The sequence below is a fragment of the Stegostoma tigrinum genome, chromosome 15, assembly GCF_030684315.1.
Source record: "Stegostoma tigrinum isolate sSteTig4 chromosome 15, sSteTig4.hap1, whole genome shotgun sequence".
NCBI lineage: Eukaryota > Metazoa > Chordata > Chondrichthyes > Orectolobiformes > Stegostomatidae > Stegostoma > Stegostoma tigrinum.
The window spans coordinates 34,015,261-34,041,577 of record NC_081368.1 but is presented as its reverse complement, the minus strand read 5'-3'; the positions used below and the strand labels follow the sequence as shown (position 1 = coordinate 34,041,577).

Below are 26,317 nucleotides of genomic sequence, written 5' to 3'. Positions count from 1 at the left end.
CAATGCTTCCCCCACCCCCCACAACTGTCATCCAGACAGGTCTCCATGGTGCCTCCTTCCTTCCCCACTCCACAGCTGTCAACTAACACTGCCCCCTCTCCAAACATTATAAAGATTAGGTCCCACTTGACCTCACTTTTCACCCCACCAGCTTCCGCATCCAACATGTCATCCTCAAATTTCCGCCAACTCCAATTAAACCCCACCACCTGGAACATCTACCACGCCCCATCACTCTGCCTTCCTCAAGGACCATTCCCTTCACCACTCCTTAGTTCGCGCCACACTCCCCACCAACCTTTCCAACCCACCCAGTACCTTCCCCTGTAAAACAAAAAGGAAGAGGGTAGTATCTGAAACATGGACTTTTCCTTTCCTCCAGATGCTGTCTGGCTTGGTGTGTTCTTCCAGCCTCTGCCAACGTTGGTTGACAATTGGGTTGGCACGCTGATTGCTGCTTTGACTCCCAGTTCCTGAAGTTGCTGCCAATTACAGACCTCAGCCACTCATGCAACTGGAAAGAAAATTAGAGGGAATGCTGCTTATAAACCTGTGATCTCCAATACATAGATTGAGTTCAATGCAGAATCTCGGACATTGGGTCTCCCCATGTGCCTGCCTGCGCTGTTCACTTGCACACGCGTTGACCATTTTGCCACTGATGACTTCTGCTTCTGGAAGTTGTGCAATGAGGGGAAAGTGCATGCTCCTTGCCAGCTTGTTGCAGCATGTTTCATTTTAGTCCAGATGGATTATTGTTGGCGAGCAACGCATGTTTTGTGTTGAAAATGCAAACAAATGAAGTTGAAATATATCAGGAACTGATGTGTGGCCTGTTGGAGACTGCTCAGGCCATCATATCCATGCAGGCTCTTTGCAAAAGCAGCTCAACCAGTTCTGCTCCTCTGCATGTTCTCTGTGGACCTTTGGTGCATTGATTCTAGCTATTTCTAACTCAATTTTCCAACACTAGGCTCATAGCCTTGCATGCCTTGGTTCGTGTCCAAATACTTCTTAAATGTTATGAAGGTTTCAGCCTATACTACACTTTCAGGGAATTCACTGATTCAGATTCCCATCACCCTGTCTGTAAAATCAGTTTTCCTCACATCCCTTTTAAACCTCTTGCTCCTCAACTTAAATCTATGGCCCCTTATCATTGATCAATCTCTTATATATGGTATAAATATAAAAGCTACAAAACTCTGAAAACAATCCTTTGGCTACTTAATGTTAGAAATACCTATAACAAGTTTCCTCCCATAAAACTACCTTTCTGTCTGGAGCTCTGGGGTGTTGTATTTTTCAAGGGGAAACAATCTCTTCCTATTAATGACCCCGTAGCTTATATTTCTTAATCATGTTCCTCCTCAGTCTCCTCTACTCGAAGGAAAACAACTCCAGTCTATTCAAATAGCAAGTAGTGCAGATGCTGGAGTCAGAGATAACACAGTGTGGTGCTGGAGGAAAACAACAGGCCAGGCAGCATCAGAAGAACAGGAAAGATGATGTTTCGGGTCGGGACCGTTATCCAGTATATTCAATCTCTCCTCACAACTAAAACTTTCTAGCCCAGCATTATTCTGGTAAATATGCACCCGCTCCACTGTGATCACATGACTTCTATAATGTGGATTCCAGAATGCACAAGAACTCTAGGTGTGTGTCCATAACCCACCAGTATAACATCCCTGCTCTTAAACTCTATGCCCTGGCTAATAAAGGCAAGTATTCCTTACGTCTTCTTAATCATATTCTCTACCTTGCTTGCTATCTTAAGGGACCGGCGGACACGCACATCCAGGTGCCCTTGGTGCTCCCTGGGATCCTGCTGTTCGTTGTGCATTCTCTTGCTTTGTATGCCCTGACCAATTGCATCATCTCCCATTTATCTAGATTGAACTCTGTTTGTACATCGTGAGTACAGGACAAAATTAATAGTTGTGTATACTTGCTTTCCAGTTTATATAGCATGAAAACTAAGCTGTTTATTCTATATTTTCTTATGTGGGTCCTGGGTTGCATTTAAATTCAGAAACTGATCTTGTGCTTAAAAAAAACTGTGGGAGATGACTGTTTTAAATGCATCCTCGGCACAAAGAACTACATTCTTCAGCAATTTGAAAGAATCCTCCAACCAAACAGTACTGTGAACTCACAATGTCTATTTAACAGCTTAAATTTAAAACATAGCTGAAATCATATTTTCCCTTGGCATTTGTTCTTCCTTATGGGGGGGGGTATTTGTAAATTCTTTTGCCAAGTTACAGTAATCCTTTTAGTTCCACAGGAACCAGATGAAAAATACAACACCCCAGAGCTCCAGACAAAAAGGTAGTTTTATGGGAGGAAACTTGTTAAAGGTATTTCTAACATTAAGTAGCCAAAGGATTGTTTCCAGAGTTTTGTAGCTTTTATATTTATACCATATATAAACCATTTGGTTAATACTCGAACAGTGAACTATTTACAACTGGCGAGAATGAAAGCCAGGAGCAGAAATTGTGTTACCAGCAGACTAGTGAGAATGTGCTGAATGATCAGTATATGGGTCTCATAGAATCGAAGAAACAGGCACTTCGAGCCTGTCCTGCAATTCAAAGTGGTCACAGTTGATTATCCAACACAGTATCCTATTTCTACTTTCTCTGCCTACCCTATGATCCCTTTTGCCTAACTCCTTCTTGAAAATATTCAAAATTGTGGCCTCAACCACTTTCTGTGGCAGAGAATCCTACAGGCTCACCACTGTCTGGGTAAAGACACTTACTCCTCATCTCAGTTTGAAATGCACACCTCGTGTTCTTAAAATGTGACTCCTGGCTTTTGGATTCCCCAGGCATTGAGAACATCTTTCCTGCATTTACGGCAGCTCGTTCTGCTTCAATTTTATAGGTTTCTGTGAGATATCCCCCTCATTCTTCTGTACTGCAGTGAAAAAGAGTCCTATCCAATTCAGTCAGTCTTCATATCTTTGTCCTGCCATCTGAGGAATCAGTTTGGTAAACTTCATTGCACTTCCTCCACAGCTGGAATATCCCTCCTCAAGCAAGGAAGCCAAAACTGTGCACTGTAATCCAGGTGTGGCCTCTGGCCCTGGTCTACAGGCCCTAAGCCGGGCCCTGTATAATTACAGAAAAACATTCCTACAAATGCTTTCTGTCAGCGATCTGGTGCACAAGGCCACACAGATTTCTACTTTATTGCCATCACAATGACAATCTGCTTTCCTGTTTTTTGCTACCAAAGTGGATAGACTCACATTTATTCACATTGTACTTCATTTATATTTGCCCATTCACTCAGCTTGTCCACATCACACTGAAAATATCTCTGCATCCTCCTCACAGCTTAGCCTCCCAGTCAGCTTTGTGCCATCTGTAAACTTGGAGACATTGTGTTTAGCTCCTTCATCTAAGACATTAACATATATTGTGAATAGCTAGGGTCCAAGAACTGATTCCTGTGATATCCCAGTATTTACTGTCTACCACTCTGCAAAAGACCCATTTATTCCTATCTTTGTTTCCTTTTTTTGAGCCAGTTCTCTATCCACAATAGTTCACTATTTGCAACCCCATGCTCTTTAATCATAAATGCTAATCTACTGTAAGGGAACTCATGGAACGTATTCTGAAAATCCAAGTAAAACAACATCCACTCACTCCTCCTGTCAACTCCACTGGTTACATCCTCAAAACATCCAGCAGATTCGTGAAGCACGATTTCCCTTTCATAAATTTATGTTGACTCTGTTTAATCTTGGCACGGTCTTCTGCTATTAAACTGTTTAAAATGAACACAAGAATTTTCCCAACCACTGATGTCAGGCTAACCAGCCAGTTATTTCCTATTTTCTCTTTACCTTTTCTAAATAGTAGGGTTACATTAGCAACCCTCCAATCCATGAGAACTGTTCCAACATAACAGAACCTTGAAAGATAACAACCTTTGCACCCACTATCTCTATGGCCACTTCTTAAGGCACTCTGGGATGTAGATTATTAGGCCCTGGGGATTAATCAGACTTCGATCCCATCAACTCTCCTAACTACATTTTCCTACTAATACTGATTTCTTTCAATTTCTATCTCATTTAACTTTGTGTTCCCTAACATTTTTGGGGTATATTAGTGCCCTGTTTTGTGAAGACAGAACCTAAAGACCTATTTAATTAGTTTGCCATATCTTTGCTCCCCATTACAACTTTCCCTGTTTCTCACCAGGAGACATTTGTCTTCAGTAATGTTTTTCTCCTCACGTGCCAACGGAAGCTTTTGTGACCAGATTGTACAGTCCCCACAAGCTTACTCTTGTACCCTGTTCATCCTTCTTAATTACTCACTTTGCCTTCCTTTGCATAAATTCAAACTGCCCCCAACCTTGGGTCTGCTGTTTTTTTGGCCAATTTGTGTGGAAATTTCTTGGATCAGATATTATCTCTAATTTCCCTTGTTTGATTTTTGTGCCATATGGGAAGGAAAAATTGTCATCTATGCACACTTTATAAAGGTTTTCCATTGTCTATCCTTTATTGACCCTTTTCAGTAATGTTCCTCAATTTATTATGGCCAGCTCACACCTCATACCTTTGTAGATTCCTTTATTTAGATCCAGGATCCTAATCTCGGAATCAACAATGTCACTCTTATATGGTCACTTTCTGCAAGGGATCTCCCTGATCTAGGTGGCCAATTATTCCTTTCTCGTCACACAATACCTAGTGTAGGATGGCTTGTCCTCTAGTTAGTTCCTCAATGCATTGTTCCAGAAAACTATAGGCATCATGAGTTCAGAGAAGGGAAACATTTGGATTTGGGCAAAAACAGGGACAGCCTTTGAATTTGGTGAGAAAGGAATATAATGGCATACTTATGACAAATCTCTGATTTACCAATACACTGAAAGACGCTTGATAGCCAAGTCCCAACTCTCGGCAGTGGTTAATAGTCTCATGCTTAAAGAGGAGTAAATAATTTTAGGTCATTGGGAAAAAAAAAGTATTATTTCTCATTTACCCCACTTTGGTGAGTCTTTTTGACCTCCTTCTATTGTTGGATATATTTTTGCCAAATTTTCTCCTATCTGTTACTTCCAGTTTTAAGAGACTGTTCATAATCAGTGTCTCTTGATGCTTTTTATATACTCTTTTTAATATAGTTTTTCCAATGAAGTCTGTGATTGTTCATCGACTTTAATCTATAGGAGCATAGTAGGAGAACTCTTTCCAGCTAGATTATTGTGGATTGTTCTTCTTAACATGTATTAAGGTAAATTGAAAGCAGAAGTAGTCTATGGATCATGAGACACATCAAAAAGAAAATAAGGGTGTCAGGAGACTGAATCAATGCCAGATTGAACATGGACTAGTTGTAATAAAATATAATGAAGAATAATGTAAATTATTTGCATCTGCTCTGGTGCAATGCCAGAATTACTTTTAAAATAAATCTCTGGGAAATAAGAATACAAATCTGTATGAAATGAAATGGAAGAAAGCACCTGGGTTGTAAGTATTGCAGCTACTGGAAGCTAGAGTCAATGAACGTGAAGCTGGAAAAGCACAGCATGTCAGCATCGAAGGAGTGGGAAAGTCAATGTGATGGCTCAAAACTCCACATTTATTGAGGCTACCAAGTTATTTCTTAAGTTCTTTTGTTCTAGGCTTCCCCATTCTATCTTGTTGCTGACAGTCAAAAGCCTTTAGTTCCTTAAAATGTCACTATGAACCACCTCAAAAATTACTCAAAGAATCGTAGAATCATACAGCTAGGAAACAGACCAGTTCAAACAGTCCACGTCGACCATAATCCCAACGAAACTAGTTTCACTTGCCTGCACTTGGCCCATACCCACACAAACATTTTTTATTGATGTACTTATCCAAATGTCTTTTAAACTTTGTAACTGTACCCACATCCACCACTTCCTCTGGAAGATTATTCCACACATGAACCACTCTTCCTGCAAAAAAATTGCCCCTTATGTCTTTTTTAAATTCTTCTCCTCTCACCTTAAAAATGTGCCACCTAGTCCTGAAATCCCCCACACTAGGTTAAAGACATCTGCTATCCACCTTTTCTATTACCCTCATGACTTTATAAACCTCTATTTTGGAATACAGCATTCAGTTCTAGTCTCCCTGCTACAGGAAAGATATTTTTAAACTTGAAAGAGTTCAGAAAAGATTTACAAGGATGTTGCCAGGACTGGAGGATTTTAGCAGTAGGGAGAGGCTGAATAGGCTGGGTCTGTTTTCCCCGGAGCGTCAAATTCTGAGGGGTGACCTTGTAGAAGGTTATGAGATCATGAGGGGCAGGGATAGGGTGAATTGTCAATGCCCTTACCCCAGGATAAGAGAGTCCAAAACTAGAGATTTAGGCATAGGTTTAAGGTGAGAGGGGAAAGATTTAAATGTGACCTAAGGGGCAATCTTTTCACGCAAAGGGTGGCGTGTGAGTGGAATGATCTGCCAGAGTAAGTGTTGGAGGTGAGCACAATTACAAACATTGAAAGGTATCTGGATGAGTATATGAATAGGAAGGTTTTAGAGGATATTGGCCAAATTCTAGCAAATGGGACTAGATTAATTCAGGATGTCTGGTCGGCATAGGCAAGTTCCAGCAAAGGGTCTGTTTTCGTGCTGTACATTTCAATGACTGTATAAGGTCACCCCTGAACCTCATACGCCTGAGTGAAGAAAAGGCCTATTTAGCCTCTGCTTCTAATGCAAACCCTCCATTCCCTACAAAATCCTGGTAAATCTCTTCTGAGTCCTCTCCAGCTTAATAAAATCTTTCCTATAACAGGGTGACCAGAACCGAACTCAGTACTACAGAAGAAGCCTCACCAATGTCTTGTTTAACCTCAACATAACTTCTCAACATCTAGACTCAAACATTTGAGAAATGAAGACAAGCATGCTAAGTGCCTTATTAACCACGCTGTCTATATGTGACACAAATTTCAAAGAATTACATACCTGGCCCCCTAGGTCTCTCTCTTTTACAGCACTGTTCAGGCCCTACTTTTAATTGTACAAGTCCTGCCCTTGCTTGTGTTCCCAAAATGCAAGACCTTGCATTTATCCAAATTAAACTCCATTTGCCATTATTCAGCCTATTGACCCAATCGATCAAGATTTCTTTGTAATCTTAGACACCCTTTTTCACTGTCCACCATATCACCAATTTTAGTGTCATCCACAAAATTACTAATCATGTCTCCTGAATTCTCATCCAAATGACAAACAAAAGTGGACCCAGCACTGATCCCTGTGGCACACTGCTGTGCACAGACTTCCAATCTGAAAAACAACCCTCCCCGATCACTCACTGTCTTGTGCCATTAATTTTGTATCCAATTGGCAATCTCACCTCGAATCTTAAGTGATCCAACTTTACTAATTAGTCTACCATGTGGAACCTTTGTCAAAGGCTTTACTAAAGTCCAAGTAAACCATGTCTTTGCTCTGTTCTCATCATTCTTCTTGGTTACTTCCTCAAAAAAGTCATGTGAAAAAGTATGCAATTTATCAAACAACAAAACAAGACCATATCCGGAAGTATTAAAAAGAACAGGTATCCTGCAAGAACCACATCTGGCTGTCAGCTTTAGCTCTGTATTAATACTCTCTCCCGTGGATTTAAACTTGTAGCATCATAAACACATAAATCTAGGCTGAAGCTCCCATGCAGTGCAGAGGAAGTTATTGGAGGTGTTGTCTTTTCAGATAAGGTATTATTGAGACTCTGTATGCCTCCCCGTCAATTTAAAGAGGTTGCATAACATTCTTTCAAAGAAGAAGAGAATTCTCATAGTGTCCAAACCAGTATTTAATCCATTACTGACAGCATTAAAGCAGATTATCTAGTCATTTATTTCTTTGTTATGTGATGGATTGGCTGTCAACTTTACTTAAATTGCAATATGACTACATTTCAAAAGCACTTCATTGCACTAAGTACCACACCATAATAGTTCGTCATGACTTGAAGGGTATTCTTTTTTTGTTTGTTTCTTTTTATCATTTCCATAATTTGCAATGTAGTAAATCAATTAACTATTCTTCAAATAATTCTTGATCAGCCACCATTTTCCTACTTCATTCAAATCAGCTCAGCTGAAATTATGCGGAATGTATAGAACATCAACAAAATTAGACCATGCTTGTGTTTATGCTCTATACCAATTTCATTCGCCTGCTTCATCTAATCTTTTGAACACAGCTTTCTGTTCCCTCTTCTGTCATGTACCCATCCAATGCCCTGTTCAAGAGGGAGGGAAAGAGAAATTGGGAATTTATAGAGAAGTTAGCATAACAACTGGCATTAGGAAAATGCTAGAGTCCATTATTAAGGAAGAAATAGCAGGATATTTAGAAATACCCAACGCAATCAATTGCAGTCAACATGGAAAAATAAATCATGCTTGACAAATTTGTTGGGATTCCTTGATGATATAACAAGCAGAGTTAATAAAGAGGAAATGGTAGATGTAATGTATTTGGATTTCCAGCATGCATTTAATAAGGTGCCATGTAAAAAGTTATTGCATCAGATGGGAGCTCACAATAGTGGGAGTAATGCATTAGCATGGATTGATGATTGGTTAAAGCACAAAAGATAGGGAGTTAGTGGATCATTTTTAGGTTGGAAAGGTGTAGCTAGTGGAGTGCCACAAGGATCAGTTGTATGGTCTCAATTATTTACTATCTGTGTGATAGCTTGGAGGAGGACAGTGTTAATGAATCAAAATTTGTTAATGATACAAAAATATGTGGGAGAGCATGTTGTGATGAGATCATGAAAAATCTGCGAGGGAATGTAGATAGGTTATGCCTATCTCAAATTCCTTTAATGGTTTTATCAGTTTGTACAGACAGGATTTATCCTATAAGATTATTTATTTACTGTTATAACTGCTGCCAACAATATTTTCTGCAACATGGACTAACTTTTTGTCTCTACTTTCTGGGAGGGATGTGCTCAAAGGTTAATTTGGGCTGTGGATGTTGGGATGCTTCCGCTCATGTTGATAAATATGATCTGTGTGAGAAATGCATCATGGCAACTTAATTTTACTTCACACCTTAGGAGCTATAATTCCATGATAGCATGTCCCAACTTTTCCAAATATCTGAGGCATTGGTGGTAGGGAAAAGATCGATAATAAAGATGTAATATTTTTCCTATGTGTTGTATATTTAAAGTAGTTATTTAAGAACTTCCAAACCAACTGCATTGTTTGAGTTTGCGCCTCTGAGGGAGGCTGATTTTTGCACTGCTATCATGCTACTACTTATGAGCAGGTCTAAGTGACTCAACTACATAAAGGTAATGATATAGTACGCAATTTTTCTTTAACCTGAAAATTACATCAGTTCACATACTATCAACCAAAAGAGTGGTTCGCTGGCATTAATGTACCTTTGCTAGTCAGCAGCCAGTTCCAGTTGTAGGATGTCATGAATAGTAAATTGTTTATTAAATTAAAATTAAAAGGGCAGTCATGTGGACTATTATACCATAGAGTTCTGAAATAAATAACTCAGGAAGACCATTGTCCCCTGAACTAACCTAGTCTCTTTTGATTTGATCAAATTCATGTTTGTAGCAAAGTGAGAAAGTGAACAAGCTGGCTTTCTCTTTAAGGAGAGGCATCATAATGGCCTGTTCTGGTTTGAATGCTAGGGGGAAAGTTCCTCTCTCTGGGAGAGTGTTACCGTTGAAGTTAGGTTGCTCAAGTATAATATGTGATCAGCAATCACAATTTTGCCAATTTACAGTAACATTGAAGATAAGCCACGATTCCCAGTGTGGGGGCAGGCCATTTGGCCCATATTGGCACTCAAAGAACATCCCACTCAGACCCACCCCCTACACTGTCCATGTAACCTACATTTCCCATGGTTAATCCACCTAAACTGCACACTATGGGCAATTTAGTATGGCCAATTCATCCTACCCTGCACATTTTTGGACAGTGGGAAGAAACAGGAGCATCTGGAGGATACCCATGCAGACACAGGGAGAATGTGCAAATTCCACACAGACTGTCACCTAAGCCTAGTATTGAACCCAGGTCCTTGGCACTGTAAGACAGCAGTGCTAACCACTGAGCCACTGTGCCGCCCCAGGAACTAGAGTAGGCCATTCATCCCCTTGATCATGCTCTGCCATCCAGTATTATCATGGCTGATTGTTGAGTTCAGTACCCTAATCCTGGCTGCCCTATAGCCCTTCATCTCTTTAGCCGAAAGAGCTATATCTACCACCATTTTGAAAACATATAAGGATTTAGCCTTAACCACTTTCTATGGTAGTGAATTCCACAGGCTCACCACTCTCTGGGTGAAAAAATTCATCCGCATCTCAGTTCTAAAAGGCTTACCCCTTATCCTTAAACTAAAACACCTGGTTCTGGACTTCCCCACCATAGGAAACATCCTTCCTCCATCTAACCTGTCTAGTCTGTTAGAATTTTATAGGTTTTTGTGACATCCTCACCCTCGTTCTTCTAAACTCCAGGGAATACGATCCTAACTGGCTCAATCTCTTCATGCCCGTCAGCCCTGGCACCCCAGGAATCAACTTGGTAAAACCTTGCTGCACTTGCGCTATAGTATGAACATCCTTCCTCAGTTTAGGAGACCAAGCTTCACTTCCTCAGCTTAGGAGACCAAGTCCAGGTGTGGCTCAAACAATTACAGCAAGATGTCCTTGTTCCTGTACTTGAATCCTCTTGCTATGAAGACCTGCTGCACTTGCCCTCCAGTGACTGGTGCACGAGGATACCCAGGTCTCATTGAACATCCCCTTCTTTCAATTAACAGCCATTCCAATAATTATCTGGCTTCCTATTTTTGCACCAAAATATTTATTCACATTGTGCTGCATCTGCCTTGCATTTACCCGCTCATTCAGCCTGTCCAAACCATAATGCAACATGTCTGCATTGTCCTCACAGCTCAGTCTTCCACCTAGCTTTGTGCCATCGAGCAAATTTTGAGTTACGTTTAGTTCCCTCATCTAAATCACTCACGTTTTATGAATAGCTGTGGTCCTACTCTTGATCCCTGCTGTACCTGATTAACGACTGCCTGCCATTCAGGAAAAAAGAACTTGTTTCTTTCTTATCTGCTCAACCAATTTTCTATCTATCTCAATACACTACTCGCATTCCTATGTGCTTTAGTTTCACATGGTAATCTCTTTAATATAGGCCTTCATAGAAAGCCTTCTGAAAGCCCAAATGACCACATCCACTGGCTTTCCCTGATCAACTCTACTAATTATATCCTCGAAGAATTCTGTGGATTTATCGAGCATGATTTCCCTTTTGTAAATCCACGCTGACTGTCTCTGATTCTACTACGGTTTTCTAAGTGTTCAGCTGTAAAATCCTTGATAATGGACTCTAACATCTACCCCAGGACTGCTATCAGACTCACTGGTCTATAATTTCATGTTTTTCTCTACCTCCCTTTTTAAATAGTGGGGTTACATTAGCTACCCTCCAATCCATAGGTACTGTTCCTGAGTTGAAAGAATCTTGGGTGATGACCGCCAATGCATCCACAATTTCTAGGCCCACTTTGAGTACCATGGGACATGGATTATCAGGCCCTGGGAATCCATCAACCTTCAATCCCACCAATTTCTCCAACACCATTTCTCTACTAATACATATTTGCCTCAGTTCCTCCCTCTCCTAAACTCTGTGTTTCTCTAACATTTCTGGTATGTTATTTGTGTCTTCCTTTGTGAAGACAGAAGTGAGGTATGTCTTAAAATCGTTTACCATTTCTTTGTTCCCCATTATCAATTCCTCCATTGTAAGGCACCTATATTAGTATTCACCAAGCTTTTTCTTTAACACACCTACGGAAATTTTAGCTGTTAGTGGCAAGCTTACTCTCATACTCTATTTGCCTAACTGTTCCCAATTCTTGAATTTATTGTTTTTTGCTTGCCCATTTATGTGCCTTGTGTTTAGATCTAATGCCAGCTTTAACTGTCTTTGCATGGCATAGATTGACCGCCGTTCCCTTTTCACTGTTGCATCGGACAGGAATACACAAATTTTGTAGTTTACCCTTTTGCCCTTTGAATATTTGCCATTGTTTAGCCACTGTCATTCCTTTCAGTAACATGATGTTAATAGAATGGATTTCTCCTGGGCTCAACAGTTCTTCAAATATTATTTTATTGCCTTAGTAATAAAGACTGAAGTTATTAATGACATTGAATTACTTCAACATAGCAAGTAGTAATTTAACGTACCCCGTGAAAAAATTGTGGAGGCACTGTCCAAAGGCAAGAGTTTGGATCTCAGCAACATGCTGCCTTCAATTTTTTTATGTGAAATTGCAGAGCTAAGACGGTGCAAATGGAAAAAATTAAAACAAGATTGAAGGCAGAATTTGATGCCCTCGAGTCTGAAGAAAGACACCTGAAAGATTATAAACACGAGATGGATCTTCTGCTCCAAGAAAAGATGGCTCATGTAGAAGAACTGCGTCTGATTCATGCTGATATCAATGTGGTATGTTCAGGGCGTCTTGTTTTTCATTCTGTGGAAACTCTTCAGCCCAAAAGAGGGGACTGTGTGGAAAGAAAACATGAGCGTTAAGGGTTAGCATTGTATTGACTTCTTTAAATCTGGTGCATATGGGTGTATAATGAATGAAATATGTCCTAGTTTATTTTGGACATAGCTCTGAAATGGTGGATTTTTGACTTAGCCAACTTAGGTGACCAAAAATGTTCAAGCCATTCAGTTCAAATTTCCAGCATTTTCTGTATTTGATCCTTTTTATTCAATATTTGAAGTAAAAATAGAAGGCACTGTCTATACTTGGGAACTGTGAAAAGAAATGAAGTTAAATATACAGGTCAGGGGGTGCTGGGGCTTGCCATCAATGTGCATAGGGCAGCTTCAGAAAATTGTACACCCTCACTCACTTTCATTTTACAACTTCTCCCCCATTACAACTATCCTTGCCGACTGTTTTATGGTGTGGGGGGTGTAAAATGGTGCCAGTTGAACATGTAACAAGCTTCATTAATCCATTAATTAATTATTTGCTTGCTCTTGGTGGGTGGGTTGCTGATTTTGGCACCCACCCCACCCTCGATATTATGGAGGTGAGGTCAGGGAGGTAGGATGAGAAGATGGTTAATTGGCCACTCAACCTCGTGTTAAAAACGCACTCAGCAGAGGGCAGCCATTACCCAGTCCTGTAATTTTATTATCCTCTTCACAGATACTGCCTGACCTGTTGAGCATTTCCAGCATCTTCTGTTTTTAATTCAGTTTAAACATCTTCTGTTGGTCAACATATTGAATTCAACAGACTGTTGAGTTGGTTTATTTAGTTCTGGTTAAGATCTCCATTGATTCGGTTTCGAAATCGTGAGTTTCTGTGAAGGTTTCAGAGAGTTCAAATCCAGCTAAGTGACTTCCACAGCATCAGACATTACAGTGACAGAGTACAAAGATCAAGTGTACAATTATGCTGTTAATTTCTCTAGTTACCAGACGGAAAATAAATTTCAGTAAGAACTGTAAAATCTAAATTACTACTACTGTCACTATTACGTTTCAATCGTTCTTTTACTATAATCGTACGATATAGAAGAAGTCTGCACTGACAAAAAGTGCACTAAATTTATACTAGTCCCGCTTTCCAGCACTAGACCATAGCCTTGGATGTTCTGATATTTCAAGTGCGCATCCAAATATTTTTTAAAGTTTGTCAGATTTCCCACCTCAACTCACCTCACTCCTCCCAGGCAGCGTATTCCAGATTCCTACCACCCTATGGATGAAATTGATTTTCCTCAAATCCCCTTTAAACCTCCCGCCTTTCACCTTAAAATTATGCCTCTTTGTTATTGACCCTTCAACTAAGGGATACAGGTGCATTCTATATACCCTGTTCATGACCCTTATAATCTTATACACTACAATCAAGTTGCATCTCAGTCTTGTGTTCTCGAAATAAAACCATCTGAGCTTTTCCAGCTTCTCTTCATAATAATATGCTTCAACCTGGGCAACATCTTGATGAATCTCTTCCTGTGCAATCACATCCTTCCATGACCAGAGCTGCATACGGTACTCCAGCTGGGGCCTAACTAAAGTTTTATACAGCTCCAACGTAAACCTCCTTGATCTTATAATCTATGCCATGACTAATAACTGCCTGTATGCCTTCTTACCTACCCTATTTACCTGCCCTGCCACCTTCAGGCAACCATTTTGCAGAAAACCTTTGTTCTGTCTGCAAAATTGACCCTGAGCTTCCTGTTGCCAACATCTCTGTCTTGGGTTTGCTACAGTGTTCCAGCAAAGCTCAGCGCAAGTTGGAAGAAGAAAACTCATTTTCTGCTCGAGGACCCTGCAGCCTTCAGGACTCAATATTGAATTCAATAATTGTAGGTCCTGAGTACGTTCTCTTGTGACCTTCCAGCAAACCCCACACACCAGGCCTTGTCATTACTTCAGCTGCTCTCACAACCAACCCATTGTCAGCTACTAATGGTTCCGATTAGCAGCTATTGATTCTCCCAGGCTGACCATTACCCATTCCTTTGTCTGCCTGGTTGTTGTTCACTCTCTCTCTGGGTTCCACTTCCATCTATAGTTTACTCTGTCCCCTTTCCCCCATCCCATTTTCGGCATATATGCTAACCTTTACCGAGCTGTAATCAATTTTGAAGAAGCATCACTGGACCTAAAACCTTAACTCTTTTTTTCTGTCTATAGGTGCAGCCAAATCTGCAACACTTTTCTAGCAATTTCTGTTTTTGTTTCTGATTTCCAGGATGCACAGTTCTTGGCTTTCTCTGCCACCCTCAGGGATCAATGGACAAATAACCCAGGTCCCTCTGTTCTTCTGAGCTTCCTTGTGCCGTGCCAATCATTGAGTATTTCCTTGATTTGTTAATTTTGTTTGGAATTCGAAATCTAAGATGTAATCTTGTGTAACATTAGTTTACCACATGATCATTGGGAACAGAGTATCAAAACCATTAAGACAAATCAAAGTGAAGAGACACTGTTTGATTCTGAGGTAAACTACAAAATTCCTTGATTAACGAGGCAACAGAAAGCATTTTATGGAGAAAATGTGAAGGTTCATCCTGTGCCGGGGGTGATACTGGAACAAAAGAAATCTGGAGAAAATGAAAATTTAAAATATAAACCTGGAATTTACATGAGACTATTGCATCTCAGTGATTGGTTGATCCTTATAAGACATTACGAAAGAGAAAGGAGTAGGCCATTTGCATCTCGAGCCTACTGCACAATTCAATAGGATCATGGCTGATCAACATCACTTGTAATTACTTCCCTGCAGTTTGATTCCTGACTGATCAAAAATTTATTTCCGTCTTAGATATACATAAGGATCTGTCCCCACAGCTCTCTGTGGCAAGGAGTTCCAAAGGCTCTCAACCCTCTGAGAAAAGAAATTCCTCCTCATCTCAGTCTTAAATTAGCACCCCTTTATTCTGACCTTATGCACTCTGAACACAGACTGTCCCATGAGGGGAAACATCCTCTCAGCATTTACCCCGCCGTCGCTTAAGAATCGTATACGTTTCAGTGAGCTCATCTCTCATTCTCCTAAACTCCAGTGAGTAGTCCCCACCTGTTTAACCTTTGCTGACAAGACAATCCCTCCATATCAGGGATCATCCCAGTAAATCTTCTTGCCTGCAATGAAATTATATTTCTCCTTAAACAAGGAGACCAAAATGCTTGCAGTACTCCAGATGTCGTCTCGCCAGCACCTTGTACATTTGCAGTAATGCTTCCCTACACTTGTACTACAAGCCCCGTTAAAATAAGGGACAACATTCCATTAGCCTTCCTGATGAGCTGCTGCATCTGTGTACTAGCTTTCTGTGATTCATGTACAAGTATCTGCAAGTCCCTTTGTATTGTAGCTTTCTGTAGTTTTTTTTTGTATTTTGTGCTCTCTTCCAAAATGAACAACTTCACGTTTTCCCACATTATACTCCATTTGCCAACATTTTGTCAACCTACTTAACCTATGAGTATCTCTCTGTAAACTGATTATATCCCTTTCACAGCTGGCCTTTCCACCTACTTTTGTGTCAACAGTAAATTTTGGTTATAGTACGTTTGCTTCCTTCCTCCAAGTCCTTAATATATATTGTAAATAGTTGCTGTCCTAGCACTGATCCCTGTGAAACCCCATTGGTCACAGGCTGCCAACCTGAAAAAGAACCCCTTATGCCCGCTTGCTGTTTCCTGCTGATTGACCAATGCTTAATAGACAGTAGACAATAGACAATAGGTGCTGGAGTAGGCCATTCAGCCCTTCGAGCCAGCACCACCATTCATTATGATCATGGCTGATTAATCCAGCGGACTTTCCTGAAAAAGGCCATGTGGGGCCCTCCCCAGCTTTACAGCAGGCCAGCGAGACCTCATCACATCCATTGAGTACTTTTTTTTTCTTCTTTGAACATGTTTTTGTGAGTCATGTATTATCTCCTTAAATGTCTTTCATTATCTTCCTGTCTTAACTGTCTTCCTGTCCTGTTTTTTTTCAGTCCACCTTTGCCAACTTCACTTGTCTGTAGTTAAAGTAAGGCACTTGTTTCAGACCAAATTTCTCAACCTCAAATTAAATGCAAACTTTTCTCATGTTGTAGTTTTTCTTGCATAAACGATCCATTTACTACAAGTTGTAAGTTAATCTTATTACATGCCTCTAGTCGATTCCAGAACAAATTGTTCCTGAAACTGTCTTGAATACACCTCGTGAACTGATCCTCCAGGCCATCTTTGCTGAAATGATTTGCCCAATTTATATGAAGGTTACGTTGCCCACAATTATTGCAATTCATTTTTTACAAGCCCTCAATATTCCTTATTTTATACACTGCCCCACAAAGTAGCTATTGTTGGCAGAACCAAAAACTAACGCCCCCATCAAGAGGTTCTCCTGGCTTTGCTATTTTGACATTTTAATCTTCTGAACTGAACAGAACTCAGTACAATATAATAAAGTGTGAAGCTGGATGAACACAGCAGGCCAAGTAGCATTTTAGGAGCAGAAGCTTTTGTGCTCCTGAGATGCTGCTTGGCCTGCTGTGTTTATCCAGCTTCACATTTTATTATCTTGGATTCTCCAGCATCTGCAGTTCCCATTATCTCAGAACTCAGTACAATAGGGTGTTTGAAGTTACCTGATCTGATGTCCAGCGTTGTGCTCCGTTTCTTTTTCAACTGCTTAGTTGAGGTTCAATGAAAGAAGTCTAGCATATTTTCTATCTTTTTTGGGTCTCAAGGTCTCTGGACTTAAAATCAACTCTAAACACACAGTACAAAGGAAACATTTAAATTGGCTTCACAATACTCTTGAATATGTAAGAGTACTTTAACCACTGAAATACACGCACAATGGTGGTTAATTTACTTGTCAGTCACAGAATAAGAACAGAGTTCTTTGATCAATCCTTGCAATTAAAACATACGTAATTGATCATACCCCAAACGTCTTAATTTTTTTCCAGGGATTCCTTGACTGTTTGGGGGCAAACGTTTGGTTAAATTTAGCAATTGACAACAATGTTTCATGTAGTAGCACCAATTGCATTTTTTCCCTTGTTGCAACTCTTGAACTTATGCAGCCTTACAATGGAGATTCCACATTCATTTGCAACCCTTTTCATCTCTCTGCAAAGCCTTCCTGACCCAGTCGATGGTCTATGCACTGGCCCTGTCAATAGGTTGCCATGTACCCCTCTAGCCTTGATCTAGGCTGCTCTAACTCATGTACTTTATTTTTACCTTTTACCAGCTGCTCGCTGTCCTGCAAACATGAGCCGTTTCACTCCTATTTACTATTCACCAATAAGCCCATCAGCAGTAAATATGAGAGTATCAGTCATGATAGGAAGAGCAGCTTCCATCAATTCTATCAATTCTATTTGGAGGTCACTTTTCCTTGTGTACCCCTATGAATGAATTTTGCCAGCCATTTTGAAAACTTAAGGGGCCAATTTGCCCTTCATCTTTACGTACTTTGAACGCTGTCACACATTATTACATAATGGCTCTGCCTCCAGCCCACCGCATTCGGGTTAGCATGATTGGCTGGATGACTGGTTTGTTGTGCAGAGTGATGCCAGCAGTGTGGGTTCAATCCTACACTGGCTGAGGTTACCATGAAAGACTGTCCTTCTCAACCTCTGCCCTTCACCTGAAGTGTTTTGACTCTCAAGTTAAATCACCACAAGTCTTCTCTCTGTGATGAGAGGGCAGCGCTATGGTCTGGTCAGACTGTGGCAAATTTAGCTTAGACCTTTCACATTATGACATTTGAAGTTGGTAATCCCTTTTTAAACTGACCAGTTAAGTGACTTCACAGCAGGCTTCCACAAGCTTCACAAATTTAACTTACCTCTCGCAGCTCCCAGAAACTTCAGGAAACCACTCATCTCAACAAAGATACCAGTGTCAGAAAAAAAATCCCATTTGTAGTTAGTATGTAAATGGTGATCCTACTGTCACTTTATGTGAAAATCAGGTTCTGATCTGCCACTTTTTCTGCCCTGGAGAAATTGCTATCCATTGGCAAAGCTTGGTGAGGTTAAAATTCTGCCCAGTCCTCCAGTCTGGGGGGGCCATTGTGAGTTCTCTCAATGTCAGAAGGAGACAATCCAGCCCAAAGATTGACTGTCAGAAAGCACGGAGTATGGGCCATGCCAAATGAGAAAGCACCTAACACTAGCTGTCATTCTATATTCTGATGACAATGGACGTTATCTTAGGCTGTGGTAAAAGTGTTGATATTTGGTCTACTGTCTTGGTGTTTTAGAGGATGGCTATCTAATGACGCTGCTGGAAAATGTATGTTTAGACAGCAGGTAAGGCAGAGCTACAACACTTTGTAGAGATATATATCACAAATTCGTTTGTTTTATACCTGTAAGAATTACGGGAGTGGAGGGAAAGAAGTTGATTCGTTTACTTAAGTAATAGATTCTCTCCTCCTTTGTAGATGGAAAACACAATAAAACAATCTGAAAATGATTTAAATAAGTTGCTTGAATCTACAAGACGCTTGCATGAGGAATACAAACCTCTTAAAGAACATGTGGATGCTTTAAGAATGACTTTAGGTTTGCAAAGGCTACCAGAGTTGTGTGAGGAAGAAGAAAAGCTGTCTCTGGAGTAAGTATTTATGATCTGAGAGGTGTACAATGTCTGGGCTTGTATTGTTTCATCTGTTTGTTACTGGTGTAACAGATTTGGTGAATCTAATCTAAATGGGACATGGGCCCAGAGAACAAATATCTCTTTTCAGTTGATGACCTCACTTTAGATATACCAAGAATGTATAGTGTTTGCAGATTTTCTGTAAAACATGTTTCCTTGTTAGATCAAAAAGTTGTCAGTCTACTGATCAACAACCCTTTATTATTCTCACAAGGTTTTGTTTGTAATAATGGACAGAATCTTCCCAGACACTGAATGATGTGGGCATTAGCAGGCAGTCTGTATGTCTACAATCTAGAGAATGGGCCACAGTCAATGCTATGAATCAGAGCATCCAGCCCTGGGATCCATGATGTGTCATTCTGGAGTGGCACAGATGTCAGTCTTCAGTTGGAGCTGTCCCTCCAAGTCTGTGAACGGAGTGGGCCACAGTCAGACCTGGGAGTCTATCCACTAAAAGTTAAAAATAGATTGTATTGGTGGGCACTGATGTTTAGCTGGGGAACTCAATTGTAGGGATTGGAATCAGTGTGGTGGGATGCAGAGGGATAACTTGTGATTTTGGAGGAATACAATTCAGTTTGTTAGGAGATGAGACAATAGAATATGGGAGGAATAGAGGTAAATGGAGAGAGTGGTGGGGGGTGATCTGTCTCATCCTCAGTGATCCTGGATTTGATGGGGGCACAGTACACAACTCTATCCGGTGTGAGGACTCATTATATATGGGGATTGGGGGTAAAGTGCGGACAGGAACAGTGAAATAAACAGGTTGTGTGGAATGTGGGGAACAGTAAAACCAATGGGGTTGATGGGGAGGGCTATATCCCAGACTGAGGAGCTATGTCTGAGACTCACTGTGTGAAGTGTAATTTTGGTTTTTTAGCATAGTGATGTAAATAGCAAGTGCACAATGAGGAAGGAAATGACTGCACACCGAGTGTGTTTGGAGTAAATGTTTCATTCTGTGAAAAAAGGAACTCCACTTTTGTGCAATGTGAAACCCTTCAAAGGGCAGTAGCGTTAAACAGATACCAATACAGTTCAGGTGAAAGAGACCTGTGAGAATGAAACTCTGTGTATGAGCCTTACGCCCTGTCCTACTATGTAGTGTCCACACCCTGGCCCCAAGCATGCTTGACCACATTATGCAATATCAGTCATTAATCTCATTAAAGGTAGTGATGACAAGCAATATATTGCATCCTGTAAAGATTAACCCTGGTTGCCAAAGTAACAAGTGACCTTCCAAGGTTCTGTAAGCAGCACATAGTGCAGGAGCTGCTCACCTTACACATTGGACCATAAACCCTGTTTCAGCACTAAAGTTGGCTCTGAACCTTTAGTCTAGTGGTTGTGGCTAGAAAGACATTTGCTCACATTGCTGATGAAGAAAAATGGGCATAACTGTACAAATGTAATCATGAAGCGACACTCATGGCACCAACGGCCCTCCTACTATGTCTCATTGGAGTACCAGTGTCGGTAGCTGGTGTGGAATGTGCTTGCCCTTGAGTGTAGCCCATTAGCCTTCAGGATTCGGTCAGGCAGTCCCAAGGGTATTTGTTCCCAGAGGGATTAGGCATGTTGCGTGCTTAGGCCCTGGAGGCAGCTTGAATTCCCAGATCTCCTCCTCCCTGGCTCCGTGTGTGGAAGGGACACCTGGAGAGGGGTCAAGATTCCCCGTTTTCCTGTCACCTTACTGTTGGTGCTGCACACCACTGGCTGAAATGAAGACGTGCAGGTCTGTGCTAATAGCCAGCAGATACTGACTGTGGTGGACCTACCTCCCATTGACAGCAACCAAATTGTCCACAGGGGCAGCCAGACACACTCATGCCAGAGGCAGCATGGTGCAAATAGCATTTGGAGTCCTCCAGGCTTCAAATCAGTTTACCCAATGCCCAACAAACCTGCCTGTTGCTCCTACAGCTGTTGGTGTGGGTGGTAACATGTGCTGACTGAATAGGCAGTACAGAAACCATGCAGGGTTAATAGGTGGGGTGAGTTTGGTGGGTGAGAATGAGGGAAGGTGATGTATTTGATAGCAAGAGTGCTAGATTTATGAGCTTTCTGGGTGGTGGGTGCAGTAGCAGAGATACAGTTTGTGTTGTAGTAGCAGAAACAAGCTGATGGCACTTAGCCTCACAGAGCAAAGAAGGTCATTGACCTTCCTGCTTTGCAGGACATGCCTCAGGAATGTGAAGACTGCACCAACCTGTGTGGCAACCATGCACCAAGTTGGCAGGGTCTCAGGCCGTGATCTCCTCTGTTGGCTCTGAGGGAAGAGGATAGCCCTCCTCAGCATCATTTCATCCCATCAGGACCATGAGGTTTTCATTGACAAAGTAGGATGCTGGTTTCCCTTTGTCTAGAACCTCTGGGCCAGTTGACAGAGATTGGTGCAGGGGTGCTCCAGACTGCCAGCTGGTTGACCTGCATTTTGAATATGGTGCTGTGAGTCTAAGGAGGTCCCTGCAGCTGTGGTGATTGGGAAGCTATGACAAGTGGACTACCATGGGAAATGGTACATACGTAATTAAGTGACATAGGGAAGACAGGTGAGAGAAACCCTCCATGAAACTTACTAAAATTGACGCTTAGCCAAATGATAGCAAAATTCTAACCTAGTTTTGTTCTTAAGTTTTTGTTCTTCCAGTTGGCTATGGTTGTGACCTTGGAAAGTACTGTTAATTTTGGAATTGCATCTTATAGGTGGTACATGTTGCTACTGTTCATCAGAGGTGAAAGTATTGAATGTTTGACGATGTGGTGATGGTGTCAGGCTTCATGAATATTTTTGGAGCTGTAAACATCCAGGCAAATGGGGAATACTCCATCACACTCCACACTTGTGCCTTGTAGGTAGTGGAAAGCCTTTGGAGAGTCTGAAGGTGAGTTATTCACCAACGAATTATCAGCCTCTGACCGACTGTTATAACCACAGTATTTGTATAGCTGGTCCAGCCCAGTTTCTGGTCTATAGTAACCATCAGGAAGTTGACTGTGAGTGATTCAGTGTTGTAATGATATTGATTGTCAAGGGTCAATGGTTAGATTGTCTATTGTTGGAGATGGCCATTGCCTGACCATTGTGTAGCATGAATGTTATTTGCCACTTGACAACTCAAGCCTGGATATAGTCCAAGTTCTGCACTGATGTCCTAGAGCTGAAATGACTGACCTCCAACAGCCAATTTCCTTTGGGCTAGGAATGACTCCAACTAGTGGAATGTTGGTCTCCTGATTCCCATTGATTTCAATTATGCCAGGGCTGTCTGATGCCACATTTGTTCAAATGTTGCCTTGATGGTAAGGACAGTCACTCTGTCCTCTCCTGAACCAGAGATGAACCGCTCGTTCAATGGTAATCATGGAATGGGAGGTATGCCAGACTGAGTTTATAGATTTTGTTTGAATACAATTCTGCTGCTGCTTTTAGCTTACCTTGTGGATGCCCAAATTTTAGTTGCTAGAGCAGTTTGATGTATGTACCATTGAGCTTGTGGTAGTACCACACAACCTGAAAGAGGTATTCTCAGGGTGAGAAGGGACTTTGTTTACACAAGGATTGCCCATGGTGATTGCTTCTACTGACACTGTCATGGACATTTGCACCTTTCAATAGTTAGATTGGTGAGGACAGGTGCAAGAAGACTTATTTCTCTTGTTATCAGAGATAATGGGAACTGGAGATGCTGGAGAATCCAAGTTGCAGAACACCTCCGCTCAGTTCGCAATAAACAACTGCACCTCCCAGTCCTTAGACGACATGTCCATCATGGGCCTCCTGCAGTGCCACAATGATGCCACCCGAAGGTTGCAGGAACAGCAACTCGTATTCTGCTTGGGAACCCTGCAGCCCAATGGTATCAATGTGGACTTCCCAAGCTTCAAAATCGCCTCTTCCCCCACTGCATCCCAAAACCAGCCCAGTTCATCCCCTCCCCCCACTGCATCACAAAGCCAGCCCAGCTTGTCTCTGCCTCCCTAACCTGTTCTTCCTCTCACCTATCCCCTCCTCCCACCTCAAGCCGCACCTTTATTTCCTACCTACTAACCTCATCCCACCTCCTTGACCGGTCCGTCCTCCCCGGACTGACCTATCCCCTCCCCACCTCCCCACCTATACTCTCCTCTCCACCTATCTTCTCCTCTATCCACCTTCGGTCCACCTCCCCCTCTCTCCTTATTTATTTCAGAACCGTCTTCCCATCCCCCTCTCTGATGAAGCGTCTAGGCCCGAAACGTCTGTTTTTGTGCTTCTGAGATGCTGCTTGGCCTGCTGTGTTCATCTAGCTTCACACTTTGTTATCTTATTCCTCTTGTTAGTTCCTTACCACCTGCTACTGCCCAAATTTAGTGGCTATGTCCTTTATATCTCAGCCAACTCCATCAGTAATGGTGTTGCTGAGTCACTCTTGGTAATGGGTGTTGAAGTCTGCCCAGAGGCACTTGCTGCTCTCAGTGCTTTCTCCAAGTGGCACTCAGCATGGAGGAACTAGAGAGATTCATTACTGGAGGCGGGGGCAGGGATGGGTGCAGTTGTTGGTAATCAGCTGTAGCCACTTTTGCTCTTGTTTGGTTTGGTGCCACAAGGCTTTATCAGGGCTGGAGTTGAGGACCATGAGACAATTCCTTCCTGACAGTATAGTGTGTTGGTTCTGACCTGCTTATGGGACAGGACATAGCCAGTGATGGTGGTTTCTGGGACATTGTAAGGTGTGATCCTGGAGTATGATTATATCAGGCTATTGTGTCTGTGGGACACTTTTCTCAATTTTAGAATGAACCCTAGATATTTGTGAGGAGAACTTGGCAGGTTGATAAAGCTGTGTTTATTATTTCTCATATCCTGGTTAAAGCTGGCTGGTCCATCATTCCTTTGTTTCGAGTGTTTTATTTGTAGTAGCATGATTAGGATTAGGCAGAGGGTTAGATAGGGTGGACAGTGAGAGTCTTTTTCCGAGGATGATGACTTCAGCTTGTACAAGGGGGCATAGCTACAAATTGAGGGGTGATAGATTTAAGAAAAATGTCAGAGGCAGGTTCTTTACTCAGAGAGTGGTAAGGGCGTGGAACACCCTGCCTGCCAATGTTGTTAACTCAGCCACATTCGGGGCATTTAAACAGTCCTTGGATAAGCAAATGGATAATGATGGGATAGTGTAGGGGGAGGGGCTTAGATTAGTTCACAGGTCGGCGCAACATCGAGGGCCGAAGAGTCTGTTCTGCGCTGTATTGTTCTATGTTCTATAAGACTGAGTGACTTGCTATGTTTTACTTTGAGGGCAGCTGATAGTTGACCACTGTTGTGGGTCTGGAGTTACATGTAGGCCAGACCAGATAAGGACATTAGTGAAACAGATGATTATAACAATAATTGATAGCTATTACATTGCTGCCAATTGGTCAGCTTTTTAATTTCTGATTTTATTGAATTCAAATTTTACCTGCTATAGTGGGATTAGATTAGTCTTGGGCACGGTGTGTCCACTTGTACATACCCCATAGCCGTTCATTGCTTCTGTGAAATTTATAAGAGTGTTTCTCTATGTTTAGAACATTATTTGCAGTACTTTTAAGTCGAGTGCAATAGCAATGAATGAGTAGAAATACAAAGCTAATTTTACTGTGCAGTGCCATAACAGTCGTAGCATTTGTCCAAAATCTGCCTCAAATGATTCTTAACAACTTGGTATGTTGTCTTGCCAAATATCATATGAAGCTGCATGGATAAGAAATTCCCACATCACTTTCCTGGTCCAGAATTAGCTAATTGCAAGCAGGACAACACTTGGAATATTTTAACTGACCTCTGTGCGTGGGGCATAAGGCAGGGGATAGTTAGGGCTTCTGCTTTTGAATGTTGTCTATGACGATAAGGACATGCAGAGAATTTGGACAAAGCCTGGATCAGGTACAGTTTTTTTCCTTCTGAATGGGTTCTCAGCATCCACTTTCGAGGCTTCCCTTAGGATGTTGAGGCAATATACATACGGACAAAAGTTGTAGTTGGTTGAAGGGTCTTTTGATTGTAGTACTGGGGGTTGCTAGTTGCCATAGAGGTATATTTCAGCAAGAGTTTGTGTCTTTAAGAGTTAGGTGAATTTGACTTTAGGTAGAAATATGCCTAATGCTTTTGAACATTTCATGTGTGGAAGATAAAATGCTAAATAATGTAGTGCGGAGGAAAACCAGCCCAGAATTAATAACAGCCTGAATGTTTGGATGATTGCAAATATATAAGTCTTTCACTAACCACCAATGATACCCAAGGACCATTGATGATGGTCAGTAAGGATTTCAATGTTTTTGCTGTTCAGTTACTTTGAGAAGCAGAAAGCAGAATGGCAGACAGAACCTCAGGAACCACCTGTCCCAGAGTCACTTGCAGCAGCTGCTGCCGCTGCCCAGCAACTTCAGGTGGCCAGGAAACAGGATGCTCGGCAAACGGCCACATTCCGACAGCAACCACCTCCTATGAAGGTAAAACTGATCAAAGCTTTTTGACTATTTTGTCTAAAACCATTGTTCAAATGCTGTTTGGCAGTGCAGCCATTGTGTCAGTCCTTTTTTTTTATATTATAAAATGCCCGGGTGTTTCGATCCCAGTCCCAATACCGATGCACATCAAAGACAATCTAGGTATGGCAGATCCCTGCATCTCTCTAAACTTGAGCTGACTACAGTAAAACTCACATTCTGTTGAAAACCACATTCTAAGTAATTGTCTGAAAATTTTGAACATTTTGTTAGTTTAAATGATTTGACTGCAATCTTGTAATGTAATAATTATTAGTAATTGCCAATAAAAGTGCATTTTAAATATCATACTTAGCTGTAGATGAATAATTATTGCTGTCTTTGTCATGTTAAATGTGAATTATGTGATTTATAGCTGGCAGTCCAAATGCATCTTAATCTATGTTTTGAGCTGGGATTTAGTGTTCTGTGCACTAATTGTTGGAGCAGATCAGGAGTGATTGACTTGTTGTACACAAAAGTGAGAAAGCTTGTTGGATCAAGGACCAATCTGGTAGTTACGTGC

General features: G+C 41.4%; 1 protein-coding gene across 1 annotated transcript in view; it reads left to right on the top strand.

Moving 5' to 3' along the window:
• zc4h2 (zinc finger, C4H2 domain containing) overlaps positions 1 to 26,317 on the top strand; it is a 60,434-nt gene that overhangs the window by 3,604 nt on the left and 30,513 nt on the right. Inside the window, exons 2-4 of the mRNA XM_048544470.2 lie at positions 12,375 to 12,546; positions 19,049 to 19,221; positions 25,593 to 25,755. Of these exons, the coding sequence (XP_048400427.1) occupies positions 12,375 to 12,546; positions 19,049 to 19,221; positions 25,593 to 25,755 (508 nt within the window). The remainder of the gene's footprint in view (positions 1 to 12,374; positions 12,547 to 19,048; positions 19,222 to 25,592; positions 25,756 to 26,317) is intronic.